The following is a 19108-nucleotide window of genomic DNA, read 5'->3' on the forward strand; positions in this document are numbered from 1 at the left end:
TGTTGACTGTATAATTTGTCAGACAAATCAGGACTCTTAAGAGTGAGAGAGAGCTCTCTATATCATAACCAGGTTTGTCTTTGTCACTCTGTATCTGAGTTTACAATGTAAATCTCCTTCCCTCTGTCCTCAATTCACCCGCTTCTCAGAGACAGTCAATGGTATCACTTTTCTTTTGCATCCTTTCAGAGATGTTCTACTGAAAAACAAGCACAATAGTCTTCCCCCATCTTTTTTTTTTTAAATAAGTGGTTCTTTTTAAAAAAATATTTATTTATTTTATTTTTGGCTGCATGGGGTCTCAGTTGCAGGACGTGGGATCTTTGTTGAGGCATGCGGGATCTTTCGTTGTGGTGCGTGGGCTCCTCTCTAGTTGTGGCGTGCGGGCTGTCTAGTTGTGGCGTGCGGGATCCAGAGCACATGGGCTCTGTAGCTGTGGCACGTAGGCTCTCTAGTTGTGGCTCACATGCTCAGTAGTTGAGGCTCACAGGCTTAGTTGCTCTGTGGCACGTGAGATCTTAGTTCCCCGACCAGGGATCGAACCTGCGTCCCCTGCATTGGAAGGTGGGTTCTCAACCACTGGACCACCAGGGAAGTCCCTATCCTACTTATTTCTTATGTCATTTCTGAGCTTGAGGTATCCTGTGCTCTAGCAATGGTTTTCATCTGTGGATAGTAATCTTCACTGCACTCCAGGGGAGTTTTAAAATGATGTGTGGGATGGTTGGGTTGTACTGGTATTTAGTGCTTGGGGTAGGGATGAGTAAACATCCTTAAGGTATGGGACAGCTCATGAATCTAGAATGTCACCTCCAAAATGCCAGTAGTGCCCCTATTGAAAGCCTTAACTAGATACACAGGACTTTTGGTCATCTCTTATGACTTGGTTTTTTTCTTAGCTTCCTTAGGGAAAATTTGCCACTTCTTTCTCTATGCGCAATGTAATTTTCATTATGTTGCTTATTGTATGTTGATCTGTCTCTGACTTTGGAATGTAAGTGCCTGAATTCAGGGAGTGTCTTTGGGATATTTCTGTATATCCCTAGAGTATAACACAGATCCACTACAGAGTTGGTGCTCATTGATTATTTGTTATATGTGAATTTGGAATCTTTAAGGATTCAACTTCAGTTTGATAATAACAGGTTGATACATGTAGCAATAGCTATAGCATTTGAGATTCCTTTTGGAGTTCTTTAACGGACATACTTAAAAATAAAAGGAAAGTCTTCTATTGGGTGGAACATTTCATATAAGCCTCATACTCAGAAAATGTGAATAGGGAATTTTTGGGTTGTGACTGGAAAAATATGGTAAAAAATATTTGGAAAAAACATTCAGCTTGAGGTAACGATTAAAAGTCATTTAAACAAGTTTTTTCCTAATGTTTTTGCTTTCTGAATCTTATGAAAGAGAAAACCTCCCCCTCTTTTTTTTTTTTCTATCTCAGTAAGTGATTACTTTTGAGAGCATTGTGTTCGTTTTGAGTCATCATGCTTTGAAAAAGTGTTATAATCAGAGAAAATCCTAAAAAGAATGGCCAAAATTATCCCAGGGATATAAAATAGTTTCTTCAATGAGAAAGTCTATAGGGACTGGATTTGTTTGCCATAGATAAGGCAAAGAAATGATTTGAGTGCCGTTTTCATCTGTTTTGGGGAGGATGTGGAATAGTTGTTTTTATTGTTCATAGAACAATGAATAAGAGAAAATGAGCCCGTATCAGAGAAGATATTTTAGTTAGCAAAATGAAGAGCTTTTTGACCATCAGGATATTGAACCTTGCCGTGCATGAAGAAACAGGTCATGCGGTTTCTGTTAGCATGGCGGAGAGAAAGATCCTGTCCTGGCTTGAAATCCCAGTCCCACATGACATCTCTGAACCTTGTTTTTCTCATTTGTAAAAATGAGAGTACTAACACACGTCTTGGAAAATGTACTCAGATTAAATGAGATAATGTGTAGGCAAACACCTGGGAAATAGTGCTAGTTCCTTTTCCCTTTCTGGTGCATGCCTGGCATGTATTAGATACTCAATAACTGCTCTGTTTCCTCTGGAGATCTTTAAGGAGAGAGGGATAAGCATCTTCCTGGATGATTTAGAAATTTACCTGCCTAAAGGCAGGAAGTTGGACCAAATGATCCTTTGAGAGTTTTTCAGCTTTAGGAGTCTTTATATACTGTTTTATTTTGGAAACTAATACAATAGAATTTCTTTCTCTTTTTTAAAAGCTCTTTTGTAGGAAAGATTGGCTAGTCAAGGATGTAGTGTTTAATTCATACTGTCATTTTACACAGTAAAAAGGAAAATGCAGAGTGTCTTGAGTGGCTGTTTGAACCGCAGAGACTTTTGATGGAAAGTTAATGAGAGCTTAAATTCTGAGTTAGTAACTTCTCTAGGAGATTGGACTGCATGACAAATCACAATGTGTATTCTGCACTCAAGCATTTTTATCTAAGTAAAATCAGGGTAAAGGGACTGTAAAGGAGGAGCTTAAAGAGGTCCCTGAAAGGGCAATGTGCAGCTTTGAAGAAATAAAGGGAAATAAGGTTTAGCTCAGTTAGCCTTAGTTCTGAACCATGTTCTTCTCACCCATGTTGCCCCCTGGACTGGCTGTCGAGAACCATAACCCTGTTTAGTTGTAACTGAGGAATAGTTTCCACGTTAACTTTTGAGAAAATAGTTTAATTTCTGTCTTTCATTACATGTTCAAGGAGGAGGAGACTTCTGCACTTTTGGCCGGAAAAGTTCTAAAATATTAGGAGGATTAATATTTAAATCTGTGTAAAAACGATGCCTTTAAGTAGAGTCAGACGTACTTTTAGTCATCTCTAAGTCATTCTTTTTATAGATTGAGGATAAGCAAGTGCAGAAATAATAAATACTTGGCCTGAAGTCATAGTCACTGGAAAAGAACTTTGAACTTTTAATAAAGCTTACATTTGTGCTAGTAAATCATAATCCCTGTCCTGAGGGATAAGAAATGTTGAGAAACTTTTCACTACAGAACTATGGGATGTACTCCTACAAAACTTTCAGAGCTTGATTGAATTAAGGATTTTCAGGTTTAGGCACACTGATTCCGATTTTACTATATACCAGAAGTCTTTAGAATTGCTTAGACAACTCTAAATGATACATAAATTCCTATGTCTTAGACTTAATGAAACAAACCTGGGATGGTGTTACTTGTATATCTGTATTCTTGAAAAGCTTTCTGAGAGATTCTGATAATCCACCTGGTTTTGGAATCACTGGTTTAAGTAATAAGAGGTACTGTTAATACTTTGTGAAAAAAGGGCATGTGGTTTCTCTTTCCTCCATCCATTGCATTCTGGCTTCCATAGCCCCCTCACCAATGAAATTGCTCTTGAGAGGGTTACCAGTGACCTCTTAATTGGAAACTACAGCGGATACTTTTCCTTTCTGTTTGTTTATTTATTTATTTATTTTTTACAGTAGGTCCTTATTGGTTATCTATTTTAAATATAGCAGTGTGTACATGTCAATCTCAAACTCCCAATCTATTCCTCCCACCACGTCTCCTCCCCCCGCCCAGTAACCATAAGTTCATTCTCGAAGTCTGTGAGTCTGTTTTGTAAATAAGGTCATTTGTATCATTTTTCTTTTAGATTACACATATAAGCGATATCATGTATTTGTCTTCCTCTGTCTGACTTACTTCACTTTTCCTTTCTTATCTCACTTTGTGACAGTAGACAGTGTTGGCCACCTACCCCTCCTCGATGCTCTTTTCCTCCTTGTCTCCCGTAATATGTCTTTCCTGGTTTTCCTCCCACATAGCTGTTCTCTCCTTCTCAGTCTTCTTCATGGCCTCCTTTTCCTCAGCCTGCTTTTTAAGTAATGATTGTGCCCAGAATTCTGTGCTTTGACCTCATCTATTGTTTTTACTCTTTTATACTCTCTAATAAGGCAGCCATTAGCCACATGGGACTGTTAAGCATTTGAAATGCGTCAAATTTGAATTGAGATGTGCTGTAAGTGTAAAAAGTACAATGGATTTCAAAGACATATGAAAAAGAACATGTAAAATTTCTCATTAATAATTTTAAAAATTGATTACATTTTGAAATGATAATATTTTAGATACATTGTATTAAATGAAATATATTACTAAAATTACACTGGTTTCCTTTTACTTTTTTTTTAGCATGGCTAGTAAAATTTTAAAAATTACATATGTAGTTTTTATTTTGCTCACCTTATATTTCTGTTGGGTACACTGTTCAATATGTTCTTCCTAGATAATATCTCAAACCTAGCGTGGTTCTAACTACCATACATAATGTTTTGGCTCTCAAATTTATATCTTTCACCCATTTCTTTTTCCCTTGGGTTTTAGGTTGGCATATTCAACTCTTGATTGGATATACTCCTTAAACTGAACAAACAAAAAACCAGTTCAGCAGACTTATTTTTCTTTTCCTTTGTCCTATCTCAATTGAACTATTAACCCAAACCCAGAAACTTAAACTTCTGTCCAAACATTCACTAAGTCTGGGTTCTGTGTTCTAACTCTTGTGACCATTTGTTCCGTCTTCTCATTCCTACTGCTGTTGACTTAGTTTGGCCTCTGATCTTTTTCATGAATAATTGCAGTAATTTTCTACTTGGTTCCCTGCCTCAACTCTCAAACCTTATGATTCTTATGACTCCTCTCTAATCTACAAAGTGATGCCAGTGATATTTAATTTGTATTCAATAAAACTGACCTTGGAACTTTATTTTTCTGGAAACCTTCAGTTATTTCCTATCATAGTTAGAGAAGCAAATAAACAAATAAACCTAACCTCATTAGATATATAATATCAGGCCTTCATGATTTGTCTTTGGTTTCTATCCAGCCTCATTTCTTCCTTTTTTTTTAATTTTTAAATTTTATTTTATTTATTTTTTTATACATGAGGTTCTTATTAGTTATCCATTTTCTACATATTAGTGTATACATGTCAATCCCAATCTCCCAATTCATCACACCACCACCATCCCTGCCTGCTACTTTCCCCCCTTAGTGTCCATACATTTGTTCTCTACATCTGTGTCTCTATTTCTGCCCTGCAAACCAGTTCATCTGTACCATTTTTCTAGGTTCCACATATATGCGTTAATATATGATATTTGTTTTTCTCCTTCTGACTTTACTTCACTCTGTATTACAGTTTCTAGATCCATCCATGTCTCTACAAATGACCCCATTTCATTCCTTTTTATGGCTGAGTAATATTCCATTGTATATATGTACCACATCTTCTTTATCCATTTGTCTGTCGATGGGCATTTAGGTTGCCTCCATGACCTGGCTATTGTAAATAGTGCTGCAATGAACATTGGGGTACATGTGTCTTTTTGAATTATGGTTTACTCAGGGTATATGCCCAGTAGTGGAATTGCTGGGTTGTATGGTAATTCTATTTTTAGTTTTTTAAGGAACCTCCATACTGCTCTCCATAGTGGCTGTATCAATTTACATTCCCACCAACAGTGCAAGAGGGTTCCCTTTTCTCCACACCCTCTCCAGTATTTGTTGTTTGTAGATTTTCTGATGATGCCCATTCTAACTGGTGTGAGGTGATATACCTCATTGTAGTTTTGATTTGCATTTCTCTAATAATTAGTGATGTTGAGCAGCTTTTCATGTGCTTCTTGGCTATCTGTATGTCTTCTTTGGAGAAATGTCTATTTAGGGTCTTCTGCCCATTTTTGGATTGGGTTGTTTGTTTTTTTAATATTGCGCTGCATGAGCTGTTTATATATCTTGGAGATTAATCCTTTGTCCGTTGATTTGTTTGCAAATATTTTCTCCCATTCTGAGGGTTGTCTTTTTGTCTTGTTTGTAGTTTCCTTTGCTTTGCAAAAGCTTTTAAGTTTCATTAGCTCCCATTTGTTTATTTTTGTTTCTATTTCCATTACTCTAGGAGGTGGATCAAAAAAGATCTTGCTGTGATTTATGTCAAAGAGTGTTCTTCCTGTGTTTTCCTCTAAGAGTTTTATAGTGTCCAGCCTTATTACATTTAGGTCTCTAATCCATTTTCAGTTTATTTTTGTGTATGGTGTTAGGGAGTGTTCTAATTTCATTCTTTTACATGTACTGTTCAGTTTTCCCAGCACCACTTATTGACGAGACTGTCTTTTCAGCCTCATTTCTTATCATACCTTCACATTCATTGTTTGCTTCAGTCATCCAAACTAGTTGCAAAGTCTTCTCCAAAATTATGAATCAATTTTTAATATATCTTAAAAGAGTCATAGACTTCTTTGAGAATTTGATGAAAGCTATCAAACGTCTTCTAGGAAATTAACATACAGAATTTTTGCATGTAGTTTCAGAGGGATCTTGGAACACCTAAAACTGGGACAAGAACTGTAGTTTATATTCTTTTGTTTCCCAGGTATTCCTTCTGCATTGTAGACTAGTTTTCTTCTTGGTCATTTGTAAGCCTTGATCTCTTCTGCTAATAATTATTGTGTAAAAAATCACCTTGAAACTTAGTGACTTAAAACAAGAGCAATCATTTTATGAACTCTCATAGTTTCCATGGGTCGGGAGTTTGGGAAGGGCTCAGTTGGGTGGTTCTGGCTTGGGGTTTCTCAAGCAATTGCAGTCAAAGCAGGAACAGTGGGGACTGGAGCAGCTTGGGGCTGCCAGGCATCTCCCCATCTAATCTCAAGACTTTTTCACGTCATCTCTCTGCATGGGCTAGTTTGAGCTTCCTTACAGTATGTGGCCTTAGAGCAGTCAGACTGTCTATATGGGGGCTCAGGGCTCCACTAACACAAGTGTTCCAGTAAACAAGGCAAAGTCACCAATACATATGTTCTATGACATAGTTGTGGAGGTCATGCTGTAATCCTTCTGCAAAATTTTATTGGTTACAAGCATGTCACAAACCCACCCAGAAAGAAGGAGAAAGGAATTAGACTCCACCTGTTGATGGGGGCAGGGAATGTTAAGGTACTAAAAGGGCATGTGGAAGGGGATATTGCAACCATCTTTGGAAAATACAATCTGTCACAGTCTCTCAACATGCTGCAATGCTACGTAAAGAGCAGGTGGGATTTAGGCACAGTCTTTCCACTTGGTGGAGAAATCTGCTAGTAACAATAGACTTTTTGTAGCTTTAAATGATCCTTTCTTGGCTTTGCCTGTGGCAAAAATTGGTTATGGACTAAGCCTTATGATCTCAATATAAACATTTTCTACTATTAGTGTCTGAACCTAATTATCAAAGAGACAACCAGAATGAAAGGAACAGAGAAGCTATCTCTTGATACATTAGATAGCAATTTTGAGCGAGTAAAAAAGGATGTTTTCCACCTTTTAAAACTTGTATCTTAATGACTTGATAATCCATTTGGATGAAACAAATGTACTGCCATAGACAGCAGAAAGTTAAATGTTCTCCTATGTGCTGATGGTTTATTATTGTGTTCCAAGACTGGCCTTAATAGGTCACTGGTTCCATCTAATTTTTGTCATAACTAAATAAGACTAAAAATAATTTTTTAAACCAGATCATCTGCTGCATTTATGTGGCTTATTCTGGCAACTCCATGCATGTGGCCACCACAACTACACAGAGTGATTCTATCCAGTTTATCTTGGAGGATTCAGGAAGCACTGTATTGGATAACTTTTAACACTGGTGTAGAAAGATTTTTCATTCAAAAGTAATTGCATTCAAAATCCATAGTGTAGTTCTTTGAGACATCATTTATTGGTGAGAAATGAAAATTAAATGAAATAGGTAAAATTATAGGACAGGGAACATCCTCAAGAGTTCATCTGTTTTGTTGCTTCTAGGTATGGCTTACCTAAATCATACCAGAAATAGACAACTCTTATAAAGGTCTGGAGCTACTTCTGGAATATGTAAGACTGAGTTCAGAGGAGGCCTGTTAAATATAGGATTGACTATATGCCGATCTTAGTGGGTGTGAAAGTTGTTTTGTCTCAGAAATTAGAGACATTGATGTTTAGATTTGTTTTTGCTTTTCTCTGATCCATTAGCACTGAAAGCTGTAGCACAGAAAGTATAACTAGGAAACTTTTTCTTGAAGAACAACATGGAAAGAAGCAAAATAACTTTTCAAATAGTTTCTTAGGCCATCCCTTAAAATATCACAATTCCCCAACCATCCATTCCATTTTTCTCTCAGTCTAACCCTATTTAAACTCAAGAGGACAGCCTGGCTAGATGATATTTTGGGCATCTCACTGTGGGAGCTAACTCAGAATAATTTAGATGGTATTTAATCTCTGGACAAGAAAATAGTATGTTTGGCGTATTAAGGGATCTTTGAAAATTTGTAGTTTTGTCTACTTTAAAAATTTTTTAAATTTTTAAATAAAGTTTTATATTTTTTAATTTATTTATGATGTTGCTGTTGCTGTTGTTGTTGTTTTTGGCCGTGCTGCGCAGTATGAACGATCTTATTTCCCTGATCAGGGATCGAACCTGTGTTCCATGCATTGGAAGTCTTAACCACTGGACCGCCAGGGAATTCCCAGTTTTGTCTATCTTTTTAATTTAGCAGGCTCCCAGTGAATGGATTCTTCCAGTTATTTTCTGAAAAAGGTTTTGGTTTACATTTTTCAGAGTGGTAAAACATGTTTTTCTGTAGATGCATTCAGTTGCTTGCCATTCACTTAAATTTTGTAGAACAAACCAGCCCACATCAGAACTGATTATTTCTTAATTGTAGTTGTAGAAATGACAAATCAACTCACTCATTTAAAATTTTTGCTTTCTAGTGATGGTCTGTAAAGGAGAGATGATGAATATTGGAATTAGAATAATACATGGAGACAAGGTGGTAGTGAAAAGATCAGAAGTTTTGGGGTCAGAATTTCTGAGTTCCAGTTCTAGTTGTACCATTTGCTCTCTGTGACTTTGACAAGTTAATTTATCATCTAAATGTTTCTTTCATAATCTGTAAGATGGAGATACTATTGGTACTTACAGAATTCTTATTGAGAGTTAAATGTAACAGCATATGTTAAAGCACTTTGAAGAGCATGAAGTTGTACATGACGTTATGAACATGCAGGAGACCCGAAGCTAGCTTCTTACTGGTTTACTAAATACAAAATAGTTAAGTATCCAGACCTGGTCATGAAACCTTAAGGAAGGGAATTGAATCCAGTAATGTGGTAGAGGCAGTGGACTCAGGTTCACTTGGGGTCTCCTTCCGACTTAGCTGCTAAACGCTTGTAACATCTTACGGTATTTAGGTAACCTTGCTGTTCCTCATCTATAACAAGGATTGCTTTGCTCCTAAGGGTTGTGCAAAAAGTTAGGTACTGATTTTAAAGTGCAGTGTAGAATTTTGCCTTCTATAAGTCCGATTCCTCTAAGTTGTACCTTTAATGTTTGGAAGGGTAGAAAGTTTTAATTTATTATTAGAAAGAAATTCTTAGTATTAGGTCAGCAAGCATCCACGTGGGATCCAGAGAATGGCACAAGTCAGTTTGTTACGTTTTCTCTTGAGTCGCCTATCTGGTGTGGCAGGTGCATCAGGAGGAGGGACTCTTCTCTCCTTCATCTTCTTAAATCTTTCTTTACTTCCGTCCTTCTGGCATCCCAATTTCTTGTGTTTGTGGCTTCTGACTTGTGCTCTGTCGAGGCTGAGAAGGAGGTGTGTGGGTGGGAGATGGGGTGGAACTTTGAGCCTTTCAGGATGTGATTAAGAAAAATGATCTTCCTCTTCCAGGCTCTAGGTGAGCATTCTAAAGACTTTCTCTTGTTGGTATTGTGCAACACTGTTAGCCTAAATGAAGTGCATTACAATGCTCTCTTTTCTCTGTCTTACCAGGGATCTGTTTGCCGGTAAGCAGCAGAGACTGATCTCTTAACAACTGTATACTTTCCTGCTTCTCTGCCTCCATTGATACGGGGACTTAACTATAGGATCCTTTCAAGTTCTAAAAATATGTGATTTAGGTTGGAGGGCTCCATAGTGTCACTGAGGCACATAGGTGATAGATTTTGTTATGCCTATTTATAGGTGAAAAAGTGAAGGCACCTACTAGTAGAATTTACAGCTTTGAGTTCCATGTTTCAGCCATTCAACAGAACTTCCTTCATGTAGGGGAAATGTTACTCTGTGAAAATTGGTATGTGACTGTGCTAAAAGCATATTCTTTAGCATCAGTGAATGGCTCGAGTAGATTTTGTGCTTGGAACAGAAGGTTCAGATACTGTGTAGTTCCAGAGTCTGTGCTCATAAAGTGTGAAGGCAGTGACTGTGGTGACTGTGTTCTTCCTAGTCGCTAAAACCCTCGTTTGATCTGAATATACCACTTTTTGTTCTCTGTGCTGCTCTTTCTATTTCTACTAAAGATACTTTTCCTAATTAGGGCTGCAAGTCATACTTATGGTGGCTTTCATAATCAAAATATTACCATCATATGAAGAAGCTTAATTTCCTATTGATTTTCCCCACAATTCATTTAATTTAACCCCTCCCTCACCCAATCAATAATCCAAGTCTATGAATTCAAATTTCTAAGTATCTCATGAATACATCTGTTCCCTCTTTCCTCTGTCCTTGATTGAGGTTCCCATCTTGGCCTTTTCCCCTGAGCCCCTGTCAAATCTTTCTGATGGGTCTTCTAGAGCACTACACCAAGTATCTTAAAAAAGTCACATTTGTGCAGCCTTTTACATTCATAAAAAGTTTTTTCATACACCTTTTCTTATTTAATCTTCATACCAACTGATGAGGTAGATTTTGTTATTAGCAAGATTTTACAATTGACCCAAAAACTAACAAAGGCTAAGAACTTGCCAAAGGTTATGCAGTTAGTAAATAGTAGAAGAATTCATATTTCGGAAAATAGATCATTATAAAATTCATGTGCCCTAGAGTAAAAACAAAATTTTCTGTAGATTACATTTATATAATGAATGCCTCATTTTGAAATAAAAATATGACATAGAGACATGGACATATTTAACAATAACTTCTTATTTTGAAAATGAAGCCAACTACTTTAAAAAAGTTTTAACATTTTTTATTGTTCTATGAAGTAATTAGGTTGAGTAATATGACTAAGGAGAAAAATTCTTGGTGGGAGAATTCATGCCTATTTATTGAACGTGTGCCAGAACTGATTTAAAGTTTCTTATGTACTTTTTAACCAGACAAGGTTTTAATGAATAACTTAGAAAAACACATCATTTTTCTTTTTCATTTGGCAAACTCTGAAAGTAGTGAGAATAGATATGGAGAAATGAATGAAATGTTATAACAGTCTTAAATTGTGTTTGGGAAATAATCTTTTTAAATTTTTAATTTTATAATTTAGGAGATTGTGATGTAAAGGAAACAAATGAACACCTTTATAGGTGGTTGCCTATTTTTTTCCCCTTCTTCTCTAGATTGCATAATTTTCTAAAAATAAAAACCACTTTGAAATTGTCAAACTTTATTTTTTAAAGAACTAATTCAGGTTCTACTTATCAACTTTAAAATTTTAAAACAATTTTGTACTTACAGAAAAGTTGTAGACATAGTACAGAAAGTTCCTGTACCCTTCATCCTAATGTTAACACTTTACAAAATCATAGTACAATGGTCAAAACTAAGAAATTAACATGGGTATGATACTATTAACTAAACTCCACATTTTTTTCAGACTTCCCTAGTTTTTCCACTAATGTTCAGGTTTTACCTGTAATGAGTTTTTGAATACATGAATGAATGGGGGATGAGAAAATATATGAAAATAACATTGAAACAGTGAGAATGGAGAGATACACAAATGAATATGTAAAGTGAATGATCGGGAAGACTCTTAATATTTTTATATTATAGTTTGTCCTCTAACTATAACTGTATGTCTTAACTTTTAAGTAGAATCTTCTTTTTCTTGTAGTTTTGTTGATGAGAGGCACACTCATTTTAGTTTTATAGGAAAATCATCATAAATTGCTCTTACAAAAAAATTACATTAACTTATCAAAAGAACCGAATACACTTAAAGCAGTTTCTAAGTGACCATGAAAAAAAACATTCTACTATTGATTTCTAGAATTAAAATTTAATAAAATAAAAATTTTACTTCATTTCCAAAAGTCTACTTATAAGTTTAAATCCAAATTATGATGAGATTCTAGGGCATATTGCTTAACAAGGTCAGTTAGTTACCCATTTTTCCTGAAATATATTTTTACTAAAGATTGTGAGTGATGAATTCCTATACCCATTGACATAAAAAATACCACCCCATTTATCCCAGATTTGAGGAGAAGAGGCACATTGGTTAGTACTGTCGCGGCATTAGGGCTCCTATGGAGCTCCAGATGTGGAAGGGGAGTTTGATTCCATGAGGACACACAGCCCCTTCTCTGATTCTGCCTGATTGCACCTGGGAATACCTAGTCACTTCACAGCCACAATGTGGTTCTCTGTGGGATTTTCTGCTTACTAAATGGTAATTTATTTTCACTTTCTTATTCCTCTGGCATGCTGACAATTCTTAGATGACAGGAATATGATTATGAGGGATTTCCAAAGTATGAGCATAGTCATCTCTGAATTACAATAGAATACAAATGGTACATCTTCTTTAATTATTGCTACCAAGCAGCCTTGAATGAAATGTAACTTCTAGAGTTCCCACTAAATACATGTTCTTTAGCAGGCCTTTAAAAAGATTTTTAAAATTTATTTATTTCTATTTTTCTGCTTTAATTACCAATATTATAATGGTATTTAAAAAATAAAACAGCTTTATGGAGATATAATTCATATACCGTATAATTCACCCATTTAAAGTGTACAATTCAGTGTTTTTTAGTATATTCACAGAGGTGTGCAATCAACTTCAGAACTTTTTCATCATCCCCAGAAGAAACCCCAGGCCCATTAACAGTACTCCCTATTCCTACTTGCCCCCAGCCCACAGTTCTACTTTTTCTCTCTGTGGTTTTGCCTGTTATGGATGTTTCATAAAAATGATATCATATAATATGTGGCATTTTGTGACTGGTTTCTTTCTCTTAGCATACTGTTTTCAGAATTCTTCCACGTTGTAGTATGTATTAGTACTTCGTTTTTATTGCCTGAAATATCCCGTCATCTGGCTGTACCACACTTTATTTATCCATTTACCAGTTGATGGACATTTGGGTTTCTTCCACTCTTAGGATATTGTGAATAATGCTGCTATGGAAATTTGTGCATATGTTTCTTGGGAGAACATATGTTTTCATACTCTTGGGTATATACCTAGAAGTGAAGTTGCTGGGTCATATGGTAACTCTATATCTAAGTTTTTGAGGAACTGCCAGTCTTTTTACACAGTGACTACACCATTTTACAATCCTACTAGTGGCATATGAGTTTCGATTTTTTTCACATCCCTGCTAACACTTGTTATTATTTCTCTTTTTCATGATAGCCATTCTAGTGGGTGTGATGTGGTATCGTTGTGGTTTTGATTTGCATTTCCCCGGTGACTAATGATGTTGAGCATCTTTCACTGTGCTTATTAGCCATTGTTATTTCTTCTTTGGAGAAATGTGTATTTAAACCCTCTGCTTATTTTTTAATTGGGTTGTCTGTATTGTTTTGAGTTATAAGCACATTGTGGTTTTCATTTGCATTTCCCTGATGGCTAATGATGCTGAACATCTTTTCATATGCTTAATGACCATTTGTAGATCTTCTTTGGAGAAATGTCTATTCAATTCTTTGCCCATTTAAAAAATGGTTATTTGTCTTCTTATTGAGTTGTGAGTATTCTTTATAAATTCTGTTTATAAGTTCCTTATCAGATATGTGATTTGCAAAAACTTTCTCCCATTTTTTATCTATTCATTTCCTTGATCATTTACTTTGAAACACATGTGATTTTTATTTTCACGATGTACCATTTATCTTTTTTATTTTGCTGCTATTAGGTGTCATATCTAAGAAATCAATGCCAAATTGAAGATCATGAGGATTTACTCCTATATTTTCTTTTGTTTTATAGTTTTAGCTCGTATGTTTAGGTCTATGGTCCATTTAGAGTTAATTTTGTATATAGTGTGAGGAGGGAGTCCAGCTTCATTCTTTTGCATTCTTTTCACCAATTTTTGAGGACTATTCCTTCCCCATTGAATTATCTTGGTATGCTTGTCAAAAATGAATTGAAGGTGAGAATTTCTGTGGTCTGTATATCTGCCTTGTGCCATCCATGCTGCCTTGTTTGCAGTAGCTTTGTAGTAAGTTTTAAAATTGGGCAGTATGTGTCCACCTTTGTTCTTCTTTTTCTAGATTGTTTTGGCTATTCTTTGTCCCTGGAGTTTCCATATGAATTTTAGGATCAGATTTTATTCTGCAAAAAAGGCACCTAGGATTTCAGTAGGTGAAACTGTACTGAATCTGTAGATCAGTTTGGGAGTATTGCAGTATTAACAATTTTAAGTCATGACAATGGGATGTCTTTCCATTTATTTAGATCTTCTGTAATTTCTTTCAACAATATTTTGTAGTTTTCAGAGTTTAAGTTTATACTTCTTTTGTTAAATTTATTCCTAAGTACTTTATTCTTCTTGATGCTGTTGTAAACGAAATTGCTTCGTAATTTCATTTTTGGTTTATTTATTGTGTAGAAATAAGATTGATTTTTGTATAATGCCTTGTATCTTGCAAACTTGCTGAACTCACTTATTAGTTCTAACAGATTTTTTGGTGGATTTCCTGTATACAAAATTATGTCACCTGCAAATAAAGGTAGTTTTATTTCTTTCTTTCCAGCCTCTTATTTCTTTTTCTTTCCTAATTATACTGGTTAAAACCTCCAGTATAATGTTTAATTGGAGTGATGAGAGCAGACATCCTTGTCTTGTTCCTAATGGGGCCAAGCATTCAGTCTTTCACCTTTAACTATGAGGTTAGCTGTTTTTTTTTTTTCCACATTTGCCTTTTATGAGATTGAAGAATTTCACTTCTATTCCTGGTGTGTTGGTGTTGAGTATTTTATCATGAAGGGTGTTGAGTTTTATCATATGCTTATGTTGATTGATATTCAAGTGTTAAACCAACCTTCCATTCCTGAGAAAAATCCTGATTTGTCATGGTGTATAATCATTTTTATATGTTGCTGGATTCAGTTTGTTAGCATTTTGTTGGGATTTTTGGGTGTGTGTTCACATTCATCAGAGATGTTGGTCTATAGCTTTATTTTCCTTTGATGTTTCTGTGTGGCTTGACCTCAGTTTTTACTGGTCTTATAGAATGAGTAGAGAAGTGTTTCCTCAATTCCAGGTTTCAGAAGTATTTGTAAAGAGGTGGAATTCACTAGCAAAGCTAAAAAAAGCTTTTTGTTGTTGTTGGAAGTTCAATTACTAACTCAATTCCTCTCGTTGTTATATGTCTGTTCAGTTTTTCTATTTATTCTTTAGTCAGTTTCAGTAGTTTATGTCTTTTTAGGAATTTGTCCATTTCATCTAGATTATCAAAGTTGTTGGTATGCAATTTTTCATTGTATTCCCATGTAATACTTTTTATTTCTGCAAGGTTGTTAGTGATGTTCCTTCTTTCACTCCTGATGTTAGTAATTTGAATGCTTCTCTTTTCATTTTCCTGGACAGTTCAGTTAAAAGTTGGTCAGTTTTACTGATCTTTTCAAAGAGCCAACTTTTTGTTTTGTTGATTTTCTCTATTGGAATTCTATTCTGTATTTCATTATTTTTTGCTCCAATATGTATTTCCTTCCTTTTGCTTGCTTTGGGTTTAGTTTACTCTTCTTGTTTTCAATGTCTTAAGGTGGAAGGCTAGGTAATTGATTTGAGATCTTTGTTCTTTTTTAATATAGGTATTTACAGTTGTAAATTTCTCTCAAATACTGCTTTAGCTGCATCCATAAATATTGGTATGTTGTGCCCTTATTTTCATTCATCTTGAAGTATTTTCTAATTTCTTATATAATTTCCTCTGTTACTCATTGGTGTTTTGGGAGTAACGTCGTTTACTGTCCACATATTTTTGAGTTTCTCAGATATGCCCGTTATTGATTCTAATTTCATTTCATTGTGATCTGAGAATATATTTTGTATGAACTCACTCATTTAAAATTTATTTTAGCTTGTTTTCTGGCCTAGGATATGGTCTGTCCTAGAGAATGTTCCATGTGCACTTGAGAATGTGCATTTTATATCTATTAGGTATACTTGGTTTATGGTGTTGCTTAAATATTTTATTTCTTTTTTGATCCTCTATCTAGTTGTGCTGCTCACTATTCATATTTCAGTATTGACATCCCTACTGTTATTCATGAAGGGTTTATTTCTCCCTTCAAATCTGTCACTTTTGCTTTTTGTATTTTGGTGGTTCAATTTTTGGGTGCATGTATGATTTTAATTGTTATATCTTCCTGATGCATTGACCCTTTTCCATTATAAAATCTCTCTCTTTTTCTCTAGAGCTTTTTTTGTTTTAAGTTTATTTGTCTGCTATTAGTATAGCCACTCCAGCATTCTTATGGCTGCTGTTTGCATGATATATCCTTTCTCATGCTTTTATTTTCAGCCTATTTATATCTTTGAATCTAAAGTGTGTTAGCAAGCCTCTTTAAATTAATATTTCACTAAAGTTATTTGGCACAAATGGTCATTTTTAACAGTGACAATGTTGTCTCTAATGTATGGATGACAATATTTAGTTAATGTTCATACATATCATGCTATTATTCTGGATAATGTATTGATATTTTTAGAATATTGGGTATAGTCTCCATTTTTCAGGAGACTTAAAATGTAATATAAAGGATTTATTATATGATTTGTTCCTACTGCTCTGAGAAGTATAGAAAACTTCTCAAGAAATATGATTATATTAATATTATAGTAAGAAAGCAGTTGATGTCTATAAACTTAAATTTGAACTTAGCTCTCACTTTTAATACATTAAATAATCTTAAATCCAAACGACGGTATTAATTTTAAATTTATGGATTCAAGCCACTACAAATTTTTCCAATAATAATAGTTAGAAGGCCCCCAGAAGTTTCCAATTTTTATGGCAATATCTTCCTTGAAATTGTGTTGAAAAGCAGGGAAAAATAGTTTAGTCGCTATACAGTCTCACTTGCTTTAAACAAATTTAGCTGTCTTGTAAGATGATTAACATAGTTTATGTATGGGCTTCAGAAAAGGCAAAATTAGCTTCTGAAAATGACTGAACAACAGCTGGAATTAATGGATAAGGAAGTGAATGAATGAATATATCAACTAGGTGAAATACAGGTTTTTTTAGGCATTATGTGCAATGAAAGACTTGGCAGAATTCAAGGTAGTGAAAAATAGGAACTATCTGATACAACAATGATTAATAATAATGTTGACAAATAATTCGATAGCTAATTTTTATAGGGTACTTACTGTTTGCCTGGTACTGTTCTAATATCTTTACATATGGGTCAAGGATTGGATTGTCAATAAGACTGACATGAATCGGTATCAAGCTTTACTTGTAATTTTAAGGATTCAAGCAATAAAAAGGCACAGGAGAAGCAGAAGGAGCTCCTGGACATTGAGATAGGCCCCCAGTGCCTTTTTTCTCACAATAACAAAATTCTCAACCCCAGAGCAGTAGATAAGATCTCAAATGGAGTACATGGTTCACCTCATATTACACGAAACTGATGGACTATTGGAACATTTCCATTTTATATCCAGGTAGTTGCATAGCTCATGCCTTATGCCCCATAAATCTATAGATGCTAGGTTTCTTTACCGTAGTAATTCTAAAGCAGGGGTATCCTGCTAAAAGCCTTTTATATATAAATTCTTTTTTTTTTTTTTTAAAGCAAATACCATTAGTGTATTTGCCAGTTATTAGCATGCTTATAAGGAGATTAGACCAGGTCTTCTGCCCTCTTCTTTCCTGGGAGAACCTCCTAACCCAACAAGAAAAAAAAATACTTCTTTAACTCTTTCCTCTCCAACAGATTAACTCATTTAAATTCAAATTCACTTATTCACTTTTTTTGGTATAAATAATGTAAAATATATTAAGAAGGAACTTTAGACATGTTTTTAAAAGTCTTTTATTTCATTTGGTTTGGTTTAGTTTTGTTGGTAGGGGGTGGATTCAGAAAAATAATAAATATACAGCAAATGTAAATATATCCTTACCACCAACAGCAATTTGTTGTACTTCTTGTGTGTGTATGTATGTGTGCACATAATATACAATTCTTTCTTTTATTTGACCTTAGGATATTTGTGAACTCATATGATGTTTTTAATTTTCAGTTTCTCTGTTTTTCTCAACCTAACCCTCAAATCAGGATGGAGATCCAGTTCGTCCAGGAGTGGCCATGACTGATCTTGCCACTGGCCTTTATGCATATGGAGCCATTATGGCTGGATTGATACAAAGATATAAAACCGGAAAAGGACTGTTCATTGATTGTAACCTACTGTCATCCCAGGTACCAATCCAAATAACATTTTAGATAGTGGCATAAAAACATGTATCTGTGTTACACGTTTTCATATCAGATCCTGTGGTCACATGTGCAAAAACAAAAAACAGAATTTCCCCCACCCCCCAAAAAAACCAAAACAACAACAAAAGCTGTTCTGTTTTGGTGTCCTTGATATTGTTTTATTAAAATAAATGGACCACGAAGATTTTTTTATAATGTAGACATTGCTGTTGAACCAGAATTTTAAAGACTGTTTTTTTTTTTTTTTTTTTTTGTGGTATGCGGGCCTCTCACTGCTGTGGCCTCTCCCGTTGTGGAGCACAGTCTCCGGACGCGCGGACTCAGCGGCCATGGCTCACGGGCCCAGCTGCTCCGCGGCATGTGGGATCTTCCCGGACCGGGGCACGAACCCTTGTCCCCTGCATTGGCAGGCGGACTCCCAACCACTGCGCCACCAGGGAAGCCCTAAAGACTGTTTTTATTAGAATAGGTCTATTACTGTTTTTGAGACAGGAGTACAGTTGTTTCTATTTCATGTCATGCGAGCTCTGTAACTTCTTTTTACCAGAATTTATTCATCTTTTTTGTGCTATGGACCCTTTGGTAATCTGGTGAAGTCTGTGAACCTTTCCTCAGAATTATGTTTTTAAATGCATAGAATA

The 19108-nt window shown here is 35.2% G+C and overlaps 1 protein-coding gene across 3 annotated transcripts in view; it reads left to right on the plus strand.

Annotated features, from left to right (window-relative positions):
* SUGCT (succinyl-CoA:glutarate-CoA transferase) overlaps nt 1-19108 on the plus strand; it is a 692699-nt gene that overhangs the window by 72285 nt on the left and 601306 nt on the right. For all 3 annotated transcript variants that reach the window (XM_027123976.1, XM_027123978.1, XM_027123977.1), the window contains one exon: nt 18306-18449. In XM_027123976.1, the coding sequence (XP_026979777.1) occupies nt 18306-18449 (144 nt within the window). The remainder of the gene's footprint in view (nt 1-18305; nt 18450-19108) is intronic.

The sequence above is a fragment of the Aethalodelphis obliquidens genome, unplaced genomic scaffold, assembly GCF_003676395.1.
Source record: "Aethalodelphis obliquidens isolate GAN/ISIS:26980383/991018 unplaced genomic scaffold, ASM367639v1 scaffold27, whole genome shotgun sequence".
Classification (NCBI taxonomy): Eukaryota; Metazoa; Chordata; class Mammalia; order Artiodactyla; family Delphinidae; genus Aethalodelphis; species Aethalodelphis obliquidens.